Source organism: Salvia miltiorrhiza, chromosome 2 (assembly GCF_028751815.1).
Source record: "Salvia miltiorrhiza cultivar Shanhuang (shh) chromosome 2, IMPLAD_Smil_shh, whole genome shotgun sequence".
Classification (NCBI taxonomy): Eukaryota; Viridiplantae; Streptophyta; class Magnoliopsida; order Lamiales; family Lamiaceae; genus Salvia; species Salvia miltiorrhiza.
The window spans coordinates 1042888-1056766 of NC_080388.1; the positions used below are offsets into that span (position 1 = coordinate 1042888).

At 31.0% G+C, this 13879-nt stretch overlaps 1 protein-coding gene across 1 annotated transcript; it reads left to right on the forward strand.

Annotated features, from left to right (window-relative positions):
* The first annotated feature begins 452 nt into the window (after positions 1-452).
* LOC131012468 (homeobox-leucine zipper protein PROTODERMAL FACTOR 2-like) lies at positions 453-10259 on the forward strand. The gene is made up of 11 exons (XM_057940425.1): positions 453-779; positions 1661-1778; positions 2598-2762; positions 2874-3197; positions 5460-5561; positions 5674-5874; positions 6531-6699; positions 7278-7549; positions 8044-8139; positions 9448-9693; positions 9778-10259. Exons 1-11 carry the CDS (start codon positions 667-669, stop codon positions 9886-9888), a joined length of 1917 nt encoding a protein of 638 aa, XP_057796408.1. The 5' UTR covers positions 453-666; the 3' UTR covers positions 9889-10259.
* Positions 10260-13879: the final 3620 nt, after the last annotated feature.

A 13879-nucleotide genomic window follows, 5' to 3' on the forward strand; every position in this document is an offset into this window, starting at 1 on the left:
ATATAATTCAACTAGCCCCGTGAGCAGTAAAGTTAATTGGTTGACGAAATCTCAATATTTGATAGCAAAAAACAGGTTAAATTAATAGTACAATCACCACATTTTAAAGTTTGTATATATATGCAAAACTAAATTTGATAAAAGTTCAATAATTTATAGGCAATTAACCTTTTTAGTTTATTATATTTTGGTATAATTTAACATAATTAATTAACTAGGGTTAAATAATTCAATTAGGATTTATAATTATTTTATTAAAATTAATTAACCCAAACTTAAGCCATACTGTGTTTTTATTTTTAAAATAAATAATTATAAAATAATAAAATTAATAGTTGTACGCGGTGAGATAAAGAATCCCAATTGTCTCTAAAACACCCTAAACCAAATTAATTTCTCGTTTTCACTTTTATATATAATCTCTCTCTCACACACACACATTATTCATCCTCATCTCTCTATCTGCAAAACTGGTTTCTTCTTACAACACGAGCTTTATTATAAAGCCAACAAATTAAAGTTTATTGAACTTGAGACACATATTCTAAAATTGATCCTATTTAGGAAGTCGTGTCATAGATTGGCATCTAACGGTCTAAGACTACATCCACTAATATATAATAATTACATTCCTTTTTATTTTTCACGAATCGATTTGGGAAAAAAATGGGTGATGAGAGAGAAGCTCTTAAAGGAAAGATGAGTAATGAGAGAGAAGCTTTGAGCAACAGAAAACGCTACCATCGTCACTCTCAACAACAGATCCAACAAATGGAAGCGTATGTTTCTTGTCTTAATTAATGTATTTATTTATTTTTATTTTATTTGGAGGGTTTGAACCTAAAATACCTCTTTGTTCACAAAAATCTCTATTATTTTCTTGAACCACCCTAGTTACCTCTTTGTTTAATTACAAAGAAGGTCTTCATCGTCTAGATGTTTTCGAACGGATCGTTTCTTGTCTTAATTATTTTTAAAGATGATCAATATAGTCTCATTTATGTTTGATCTTGTCTTTGATTTTTGTTATCTTATTGAATAATTTTCGGTCATGATATATATCGTCACACTATGTTGCATAGGTACGGGGGTGCGGATGCGGGGGCGATACGATACGAGTATGGGGATACGAGTTTTTAAAAATTATAGGGTGCGATTCGGCAATGATACATCTAATTATTAAAATTTTATGATATATAATGCTTATAAAATATATATAATTTAAATTTTCTTAAATTAATTATATGTAATTTACATTTTATTTTACCCAAAAGTTAAGCATTTTCAATTATATAAGTTAATTGAGCAACAATATAACGATTCAAATATTATTAGTCCAATATATAAGTCATAACTGAAAATAAAATTATCAAAACCTTGTGTAGGCCTTTCGTGTACAAGATACGTGAATTTTGCCTATGAAATTTGCGAATCCGGTTTATTTTTATAAATTGTTTTAAAAGATACGCCACGTGGCGAATCGGGTGCGAATCCGACGAGAATCCGAGAGAATCGCACCCTAAAAGAATCCGATTCGCCGTACATGCTAATTTTTGAAGAATCCGTGCATCATAGTCGTCACATCAATTTAAATAATATACATAACATGCATTGATAGTAATATTAATATGAGATATCACTCGAAAATATTTTCATGTAGGTTTTATAAAGAATGTCCACATCCGGACGAGAAGCAAAGGAAAGAACTGAGTATTCAACTTGGGATAGAACCAATTCAAGTCAAATTTTGGTTCCAAAACAAGAGAACACAAATGAAGGTATCATATATATCTCGGAATATTCTCTTTCGTGTTTCAGTCTCGTACTTTCCGTATTATTTAATTATGTCTTGTTTCGGTCTCATACTTTCTGTATTAATTAATTATGTCGTGTTTCGGTCTCGTACTTTTGTATTATTTAATTATGTCGTGTCTCGGTCTCGTACTTTTCATTTTGAGAATGTAATTGGTTTTTTTTTTTTTAAATATTATTACGTAAAGAGAGGGAAAACACACTATTATCCAAAGAAAGGAAAAACACACTTACACTCTAGCCCTGTAGGTGATTCGAACCTCCGACCTATTGGTTGGAGAAGAAGCATCTTATCAATAGACTGCGCTTCATCCTCTTAGAATGCAATTGGAGTAAACCTTCACTTTAATTTGTTGGTTTGGATGTGATCACCTTCATTGACATTAAGATTAGAGAAACTTATTCTAATATAAATCCAAGATTAAACGACCTAATTTTAGTAAAAATAAGTTATAGCTAGAGAGTCGAATTTTAAACAAGGATCAATTAACTACAACAAAAATGAATTCACTTTTAACAACTAAGAATAAATACCCAATTAAAAAAATACTACATTTTATTCCTCTATTATTTTCCATACTAAGCTTAAGTATCGTCTCACCAGGAAGTGAGTCTAATTAAGACCGGGATCAAAATACATATCCAATGACACATTATTTGCAATTATAAGTTATGCCTTCTAACAAAATATAGGGTTTGAAATATGAATTTTGACCCGTCTCACGATGAGATGATCTCACACAAATTTCCATATATTATATGAAAGTGGATTGATTTATGTACAGACGCAGCACGAGCACAACGAGAACGCCCAGCTCCGAACCGAAAACGAACGACTCCGGGCTGAGAATTTAAGGTTTCGAGAAGCTCTCATCAATATTTCTTGCCCTAATTGTGGTGTTCCAAATTTTCAAGAAAGCCAACTAATGGAAAATTATTCCTTAAATCAGGTTAATTATTTCCACTACATACATCTTCAATTATCATAGTTCATTAATTGCAATAATAAAATAAATAAATAAATAATATTCCGTGTCATGATATATTATTTCCATCGTTAGCACGCGAGCAAACCCTCTTCTTGGGCCCCACATTTAGCCATCGGTCCCATTAATAATGAAGTTGAGAGCGAAGATTATCGGGCGGCTGTGATGGAGGCGGCGAGCTCCGCCATGGAGGAGCTCGTGAGAGTAGCTCAATTGGGTGAACCGTTGTGGGTGGCGAGCGCAGACCGCCACACTTTTGTGTTGAATGAAGAGGAATATTTTCGGGCTTTTCCCAAGGTTTTCGGGCCTAGGAGAGATGGGTTCAAATCCGAGGCGTCGCGGGAAGCCATTGTTGTTCCCGCCACGGCTGCGGATGTCGTTGGGATCCTAATGGATGTGGTAAGTAGAACTTCATGTATGCATGATATATATGTGTAGATTTATATAATATCTTGATTAAGTGCATTGTGTTTTGGTAATATAAGAAAATATTATGTGATTTAAAATTAATCATTTTATCATTTAATTAACAGTACAAAAAATTGAAGTTGAAGAAAATGAATAAAAAATTTAACAAGTGGTTAGAACTTAGAAGTACATAAGTGGGCTTTGGGCCCTAAGCATCAGCAAGTGACACAGAGGTTGTTGTATCGAAAATGAAACTCTTGCAAAATATAGATACTATCTTATCAAATCGGAACATATAAATCTCACATTTTAAAAAATAAAATAAAAAATGTTCATAAATAATAAATTCCAACTAATATATTTATCGTTATAAATTGAAATTAAAAAAATACCCTAGCTTTGAAATAATTAATTAATCCTAACAATCCATTATTTATTCTATATATATATATATATATATAGTTATATATATATATATATATAGTTATAATTTTTAATGTGGAAATAGTTTTAACTACATAATTTTAGAAAAAAATGTTACACTAGGTATCCATTTTAATATTGCTACACTACATACCCAAGAACATTAAAATATTATTCTCATTGTACAAGAATCTAATTTTTGTCTTATTAGTCATAAAAGTACAACAAAATTAATTATTCCCTTCGTCTCACTTTAAATGGCCCAAAATTATTGGACAATCCTATAGTTTTGGGCCATTTGAAGTGGAAGGAGGGAGTACATAAGATATTCACCAACCCCACCACCCTACATAAATTTTGCCTCCCAACAACTTGCATAACTCTCTCTCTCTCTCTCTCTCTCTCTCGTAAAAGAAATCAATCTCTCTCTGAGCGACTAGAAAGTTTAAATAAAGAAAAGTAGAAATTTAAAATGAGTGAGTGAAAAATATAAAACGACAACATAACATAATGTTTAAGGTGGAAACTTCAAATATATATAGGCGGAAACTTCGATTAAGGCAATAAAATGAAAACAATAAAGAAAATCGAAAACTTCAACTTTATATAGGCAGGAATTTAAAAGGCGAAAACATATATAGGCGGAAACATTAACGGCGGAAACTTCAAATTAATTTCATATGCATCCACTATCTAACAAAAGGAAAATGAATCATAGTACCAATCATAACCTCAAACTAAAAAGTAATCGAAATATCAATGATGGTCTTCCATGTCACGGTCAAGTCATCTTTTTCGACAAAGAATTATTACTGAACATCAGAATGGGTATGAGGTATATTAAAATAGAAACAATAATGCTATTTGGACAAAATTTGTCCGGACAAAATATAGTTAAATACTTTATAAAATAAATTTATTTAAAAGTTTTGATTCAAAATAAAATAGGATTTAGTTAGTTTTATTGTTTTCTTTATATTGTAATTTTTTTGTAATTTTTTAATAATCATTTTAATTATTATTATTTTTAAAGTACACAAACTACAAATAAAATAACAAAAAATAAAAAAAATGTTAAAAAATTATGAAAAAATTACAATATAGAAAAAACAATAAAACTAATTAAATCATTTCAAACTTGAATCAAAATTTATAAATAAATTGATTTTTAAAAAAGTTTAACCTTATTTTTGTCCGGACAAATTTTGTCCAAATAGCACTACCCAAATAGAAAAGTAGGTATTTTGAGAACACATTATTGAAAACTTGTGTATTAAAGCAAACCTCTCAATTTTAATTGGATTAGTGAATCCTAATTAATTATCTTAAGATTATACTTAAACATTATTAATTACAATTAAAGAAAAAAATTAGTAAGAACTATAACAAATTGAAAATGAATACGAAATGAGACGCTTTGGATGGATTGTGGGATAGAGAATTGAAAGTGAAATACATAATGGGATACTTCAAGTTAAAAGTGAGACAGAATCCCATGTTATATATATAGGAGTATTTTCATTATTTGTGTTTGGTACACTATATAGGCTAAGATTGTTAAATAATCTTGGCTTATATGGGCGTTTGGTAGCTTATACTATTATTTAACAAGCTGGCTTGTGATAGTTAAAGAGCCCGATCTTATTCTACTATTTCACCTTAAGTAATACCACATCCATGCATCCTCATATTACTTATCTAGGCTAGATAAATAACTAATATCATCTTTTCTATATTATTTATCTTGGTTTTATTAATTACATAGTAATTTCTAACCATGACTACCAAAATGACTACCAAACACATAACACACCTTCTTTGATCTCATAGGAGCAATGGACAAATGTGTTTTCAGGAGTAGTTTCACAAGCAACGAACTTGCAAGTCGTGTCGTCTGGATTGGAGGGAACGTATAATGAAGTTGTGCAAGTGGTACAAATTAATATACATGTATATATATAGGAAAAAAATATATATATGTGATCAAATATTCATACGTATATATATGAATTGTAACAAATTTAATTATTTGTATATGTTGAAGATGACTGCGGAGTTTCACGTCCCATCGCCGGTGGTTCCGACTCGCGAAAGCTACTTTGTGCGACATTGTAGACGACACGTGGATGCCACGTGGGCCGTGGTCGATGTCTCTTTAGATCACTTACATTCTACTCCGTCCAACACATGTCGGAGAAGACCTTCCGGTTGTCTCATTCAAGACATGCCTAACGGTTACTCCAAGGTAAATCACGAAGCTAGCTTTTCAGTTGTGAATTAAGGGTAAAATAATACTTTAAGTCAAAATTGACTATTTTTTAATCTATATAATAGCAACATGAATTTATTGATTCAATGTGTATATTTATGATGTCATCTATAGTATGACAATCAATGTAGTATGTATAGATGATAGTATAATATTAAGGGTTAGTGTTTTATGTCTCGAACTTCCAGCGTTTTCCATAAAATGTCCCGAACTTTCATTTTCTCTCAAAAAATCCTGAACTTTCAATTTTTTCCATAAAATGTCCTGCTATACAAAATTTGATGACGAAAAAATGATATAAAAAATCCCAAACTTTCAGCGTTTTCCAACAATAGTGGTTTCCAATATGATTTTCCAACAATGGCAATCCCCAAAATATTTCTTTCGGCGAGATAATTCATCTTTTTGTTACCAAATTTTGTATAGTGGGACATTTTATAGAAAAACTAAAAGTTTAGAGTTTTTTAGGAGAAAGTGAAAGTTTGGAATATTTTGTGGAAAACGCTCAAAGTTTGGGACATAAAACTAAATTAACCCTAATATTAATATACCTTAGTCATTATAAGGAAAAATTTATCTAAGTTTAGTATATACATATATTTTACCTATAATTATAGTAATAAATATTATAGGTGATATGGGTCGAGCATGTTGAAGTGGAAGGCGGAGGCGTCCACAGCATTTATAAACCACTAATTACGGCCGGTCTAGCTTTTGGGGCACGGCGGTGGATTGCGATTCTCAACGGATATTGCCAACGTGTTGTGATCGGATTGGTTCCTTCGGATATCGATTTTTTAGGTAAATATGAATTTTAGTCGTCGTTATGTTTTTCTGCCTTGTTGATTTTCCGTCACACAACCAAGTTATGTTTTACTATTAGGGGTTTTGGCAAATGAAATCACGAACTATTTTGAAAATAAAATTTTATAGTGATTTTTAAAGTGCGAAGAATTAAATCGCCACACCTTTTTAACTTTTGCAATTCCATCTCCCCAATTATTTTCGATCGTCGGATTATTGAGTTGGAGCTTACGTGGTTTAGTTCGCCACGTAATATTCATGTTACAACGTCATTTACAGTAAAATTGTTAAATATTGAAAATTAAGGTGCAGATACATGATACATTTCCTCTATATAATTTTAGAAAAAATTTAATTGAAAGTGTACGAAATGACGCCGTTTAGACCTCACAAAAACAATGTTGTCTTTACTGATCTGCGTAACTTCCAGCTCCGCACTCCGGCGACTGAAAAAATTTGGGAGGACGAAATTGTAAAAATTTAAAAGGTGGTGATTTAATTTGTCACGCTTCAAAAATCACATTAAAATTACATCAAAATAGTTCGTGATTTTACCTAACTTGATTGTGTGACAGAAAATCAACAAGGTAGGAAAAGCATGCTGAAGCTAGCAGAAAGAATGGTAGCAAGATTTTGCCGCGGAGTAAACACCTCAATTGCAAATATATGGACAACCATATCTGGGTTTGGGAACTCAAGCGACTGTGTCAAAATCATGACTCGGAAAAATGTGGATGATCTGAGCATGCCGTTAGGGTTTCACCTCAACGTCGCCACTTCATTTTGGTTGCCCATCCCGCCCAAGAGGGTCTTCGATTTCCTCCGCGATCACAATAATCGGAAAGAGGTGGTAACCGTCTTGAACACTACATGATTGCACGAATTGAGATACTTCCTCCGTTCACGAAAAGTGAGACAAATTTATTATTTTTTGCGTCCACGAAAAGTGGGGAATTTTCCCTTTTAGTATATATATGGGCTAATATATATATATTTTTAATTTTTTATACTTACAAATATTCAATATTTACAAAAAAAAAATCACTAATAATTCAATCTTAACCACCCATTTCATACAATAGTGAGACTTATTCTCTACTACATAAAAATTTACCAATCATTTTATTAAAATATGTGTCCAAAATTTGCCCTACTTTTTGTGGACGGAGGGAGTATTATACTTGTATTGGACGTCCCCACAAGTGAATGTGTGTGTGTGTGTGTGTTTTTTTTTCTTTATGTTTTTTCCGTTTTTAATTTTGCTAAAATATCAAGTTAATTACTTGCAATATTTTCTCACACTTCAATACTTTATTTACAAATTAATTCTTCCAATTCTAGTGGGACATGCTTTTAAACGGAGGTGATGTTGAAGAAATGGCCCACATTGCGAGTGGCAAAGAAGATGGAAACCGTGTTACAATGTACCAAGTAAAGGTTACTCACTTTCTTCCATCAATCACTTATTCAAATTTCTAATCGAAAATTATGTAAACATTATTGAATTAATTTTTTTTTTACAATTATTAATAATAAGAGACAACATCATATTCTAGTCAAAATTATATTGATTTTTTTTTTTATTTATAAGGATAAAATTGTGAAAATAATAGCCTTTGTGATCAAAATACCCTTATATCGTATAATAATGCAAAATACATTGTTAAACATATTTTTCAATTTACACGATATTGCATCGCGAAAAATGTATAATAGTGTATTTTACATTGTTACACACTTTTTTAATATTGTTACGCACTTTTGTGAAAATCATGTAACAATATATTTTACACTGCTGCACACACTATTTTCGCAAAAGTGTGTAACAATCGCGATCTTTTGAATTTTTTTGAATTTTTAAAAAATCATTAAGGCTATATTGATATATTTTCATTAAAAAGATCTAGTATTTCCAAAAAATAATGATCTTAATAGGTAAAAATAGTAATTCTAATCTCTTTTTTACTTAGGATTTGTTCTCTTTGGTTGTAAATTTATCATGAGAAAATGAAGGATAAACAAAATTTCACCATTTAAATCCATCCTTTCTTTTCCCACATATTCTACTTGACCCTTACTCATTCCTCATTTACACTACAAAGAAGAGATAATATTATCCCTCCAAAAATGATGTAATAATATTATCCCTCCTTTGTAGTGTAAATGAGAAATGAGTAAGGGCCAAGTAAGAAATGTAGAAAAAGAAAGGAATGATTTAAAGGGTGAAATTTTGTTTATCCTTCTTATTCTCATGATAAATTTACAACCAAAGAGAACGCACCCTTAGATGAATATCTCAATGCCCTTGACTATTTCAATTCTTTGAGCTAATTTTACTTGATTTTTTATCCCATTAAAATAGTGGGATTGGATAAATCATTCTCTCGAGGATAAAAATATTTTATCTTACATCTTATCAATCATGCAAAGTAAACGTCCCCTAAATAAAAATGGATAGATTGGCCTATATTAAGCGTTTACTTTAGAGGATTATCATTGATAGATTAAAATAAGTAAGACTAAACTCTTGTTTACTTTAATGGATTGAAACTTTTGGATATTTTAAGGCTCTTGATTAATTCTATCATTTGAGCTCGTTTTAATTGACTCATATATATCCCATTGAAAGAGTGAGATTAGAAAAATCATATTTTTACAAATAAAAATATTTAATCATGTATCTTATCAATTACGCAAAGTAAACGCTCTTCAACGTACATCAATATATCCTTTCTCTTTTGTTAGGCTATGGGTGGAAGCTCGAGTGAAACGATAATGCTGCAAGAAAGTCGCAAAGACCCCACGGCCTCCTACGTCGTTTACGCCCCAATCGACATGATCTGTGCAGAGACGATTTTAGGTGGCGGCGATCCCATTTCCGTACCCTTACTTCCGTCGGGATTCGCCATTCTCCCCGATGGCCCGACTCGCGGCGGCCGAACCACGGCGGAAGGGGAAACCGGAGGATCGCTTTTGACGGTGGCCCTTCAGGTGACTAAAATTACATGATCATGCAATTCTAATTTTATAATTAGAGCTCAAACTAAAAAATTTCGATGTATTTATTAATTATAGGTTTTGGTAGATTCAACTCCTGATGCAAACCTTAATTCGGGATCGCTTGCAGTAGCTAACAAAATAATTTGTGGCATTATGGATAAAATTAAACAAGCTCTCATCACCTGATCTTCATTATAAGGTAAGGTGCATTGTTTCTTATACTATATTTAAATATTAGCTCGAATTTTAATTTCCACCGTTCTTCTTCTTCTTCTTCTTCTTCTTCTTCTTCTATTCTAGGGGTTTTGGCAAATAAAATCATGAATTATTTCGAATTTACAAATTTAACGTGATTTTTGAAGTGCGGCGAATTAAGCCACCATCTTTTCAATTTTTGCAATTCAATCTCCCCAGGTTTTTGCGGTCGTCGGATTGTTGAATTAGAGTTTACGGCGACTAGTTCTTCATGTAATATTTATGTTACGACATCATTTGTAATAAAATTGTTGAATATTAGAAATTATGGTGCAAATACAGGGTACAATTCAATCATTTAATTTGGAGAAATTTTTAATTGAAACTGTATGAAACAACATCGTTTAAGCCTTACAAAAACAATATTGTCTTTACTAATATCCACATAAGCTCCAATTCAACACTTCGGCGACGAAAAAAAAATTGGGGGAACAAAATTACAAAAATTAAAAAGATGGTGATTTAATTTGCCTCACTTCAAAAGTCACGTTAAAATTACAATATCGAAATAGTTCATGAATTTATTTGCCAAAACTCCTTTATTTTTAAAATATTAGCTTGAATTAGGTCTATTAATTGGCATTAACTAATGCTACTTTACGATTTTTTGTATTGAGACTTATTAATCTTTCTTCTTATTCTTTTTTTGAGAACGGGCTTAATTTTTCTTTGGGCCCATTAGTAATGAAATCATAATTGTATTTATTGCGAAACTCAACTATACAAAATTCTCTCTAGTCCACATATTATGACATAAGTATATTTTTTGGCAAAATTAACCGGTTAATTGTTACTAATAATTAGTGCATGTAAGCAGTTTGCGTGTTAATAAATTAAATACTTCCATTATAATTATCTCGCATTAATGTTAGATGTTGGTCAAGATCGGCGGCATACATGGAGTGGTCTGTATATAATCTATTTTGACCACTGGGGGCCATATAACTTTGAGTCTTTGACCAAGATATAACAATATTCCAAAATATTATTTATACTACTATTTAAATCATAGAATTTCTAACAAACGTACGTGACTTAATTTTGTTGACATATATATATATATAGGGTGCGGTTATAGTGAGAACACACTTATCGTGAGAACATAAGAACCATTAAAATCAATGCATCTACTATATAAATTAATGCATTCGCTATTAAATTTAATGCATCCGAAAATAATAAATTTTTTGCTCCCTTCAGGATTCGAACCCAGGATCTGCATTCATCCACCAAGATGATGCATCCACCGTAGATCTTGATGATCGAATGGTTTAAAATGGTTCTATGTTCTAATTTTATTTAGTGGTTCTTATTTGAACCTCTCCCTCTCTCTCTCTCTATATATATATATATATATATATATATATAGGATAAAATAAAAGATTAGTTAACATAAAATTATGAATCTTGCAATTTATTTATAAAATAATTATATTTAACTTATAAAGGTAAGTGATTTTATTAGTGATCATGAGTTCGAATCAGTTACTTTATAAGTTAAGACCAATTTACTTTATAGGTTAAGTAAATATTTGATAGATCTTATAAGCTTGGATAGCTAAATTGTCTCAAGAGGGCCCAAGATAAAACTAAGACCCTATCTTATTTCACTGTTTTTCTTATAAAAAAAAATATTACTTCACCTTTGAGATAAATTAATCTTACCAATATAGTAACTATTCACTATTTTTGAGTAATCGATTTACACTATACTAAATAGTAGTATACTATAAGTCTACATATTTTACACTATAATTTTACTCGATTTCAAGTGAAGTGAGACAGAGTGAGTACTGTTCAATTAACATTAATAAAATAAATATTCTGAATAAAATTCATAATTACATACACTCTTTGAAGTTTACCTAGAGCGCGCCCTTATTTAATATATTTCGTCATTGAAAAAAAACATCTACTATTCTAAAAAAAATATATCTATATATATATATATATATATATATATAATAAAATAAAATAAAATAAAATACAAGTATTTGATCAACAAAACTTAGCTACTCGCGCAGGAGACGCCGCCGGGATGGCCGATCGGGAATTGCACGTTCTCAACGCGCCGCCGCGCATGAAGGCCAAAGCCGAGACCGCCGCCGACTTCACCCTCGCCGCCATCTTCTTCAGCTTCCGACTCCTCAGCAGCTTGTCGCCGTCGGAGTTAACAAACCCCAACTTGTAAGTCTGCAGAAAAATCTGCCTCTTTCTCGCCCTATCGCGGCGGTAGCTCCACGAACTCATCAGATTCTGGCCGCTCCGCCGCGTCGAGAAAATCCTCCAGCCGCCACCGCCGCTTCTTGCTCCGCCGCTGTAGCTGTAGTCCTCGTTCATTCTGCTGAAACGAACTGTGGGGTTTCTCGAAACTGCGTTCATGGCTGCTTCTTCCGATTAAATTTTAGATGAAAAATGTTTAGTTATTTATATAAATTGGAAGACTTTTTGACTCTATTATTTATGGTTTTTCTAAGTTGGCGGGCGGAATGAAAAAATTACTATTAAACTAGAGGTTCAAAAGTATTTTAATTATTGATGATGTGATCATATTTCGTATTTTACTAAAATTGGTCAAAAAATTGAACATTCCGAGAAGAAGCATTTGGATAGATTAGTAGAGAAGTCTTGATTTCTTGACTATTGTGGATTAATTGTACTAGATTTGGCCTTTATTTGATGCACACAAAATATTTGAAAGGGAAATTATGTAATACGGTCATATATTTTGATATAACTAACATGATAAAAATATTTAAGATATAAAAAATTAAATTATATTTTGATTGAGGCAATAGAAAAAATTATAATAAATAAATATTTGTATGGTCTGGAGGAGATAAAATGAAGTACAATTAAAAAAATGTAATAGACTGAAATCATGACACACATTTAGGAAAAAATAAATAAAGGATATTGTACTTTCATTATGATTCATTGATTTTGAAGATGACGAAATGTGGTGAAATTGAAAAAATTATAATAAATAAATATTTGTATGATCTGGAGTAGATGAAATGAGATGAAATATATTGAAATCATGGCACACATTTAGGAAAAGATAAATAAAGGATATCGTACTTTTATTATGATTCATTGATTTGAAGATGATGAATGGTGAAATTAATATATATATATATATATATATATATATATATATATATATATATATATAATAAACAAATATTTGTATGATCTAGAGTGGATGAAATGAAGAACAATTAAAAAAATGCAATAGATCTGAAATCATGGCTCACATTTAGTAAAAAAAAAAGAATTAAAGGATACTGTACTTTCATTATGATTCATTGATTTGAAGATGGCGAAATGTGGTGAAATTAAAAAAATTGTGATTTTTATTTATTTATTTGTAAATTATTTCCAGAAATGGAAAAGTAATTTGAATAGGTAAACACACGTTATTAAATCTAGCAAGTATTCCCCGTTTTTTTTTTTTTTTGATTTGGGGGAGTTGGGGAGGGGGAGCAGTGGGGTTTGAACCCGAGACCTCACTGTTCACACACAGGAGGTCGCACCGCTTGGTGTTCCCTTGGGGATATAGTAAAAAAAATCATATTATGATGGTCGTCTAATCATAAATTCATATATTATGTTGGTCTAATCATGTGTGTAATTAATGTTGATATTTATATAATGTATAGTATTAATATTAGTATAAAATAGGGGGTGAGTTTATTTTCTTAAAGAAGCTATTTGTGGACCCTTAGCAGCAATGGTTAAATATCAAGTTGGTCAATTTTGTCATGGTATTAATATTTAATACAAATGGTAATTTAGCCATGTTGAGTATTAAAAACTTAAAAACAAAACTATTTTTATATCCTTTTTGGGGGGACGAAGAAACGTGACGATAAGCAATATTTTCGAATATTAAACCCATATATTGTCATTAAAGAACGAT

Bases quoted from the DNA above. Each gene is read 5' to 3' on its own strand.
- LOC131012468 (XM_057940425.1), top strand. From the start codon at position 667: ATGGGTGATGAGAGAGAAGCTCTTAAAGGAAAGATGAGTAATGAGAGA. The intron at 3,198-5,459 runs GTAAGTAGAACT...TTGATCTCATAG, and splicing joins TTGGGATCCTAATGGATGTG to GAGCAATGGACAAATGTGTT. The intron at 5,562-5,673 runs GTACAAATTAAT...TATATGTTGAAG, and splicing joins ATAATGAAGTTGTGCAAGTG to ATGACTGCGGAGTTTCACGT.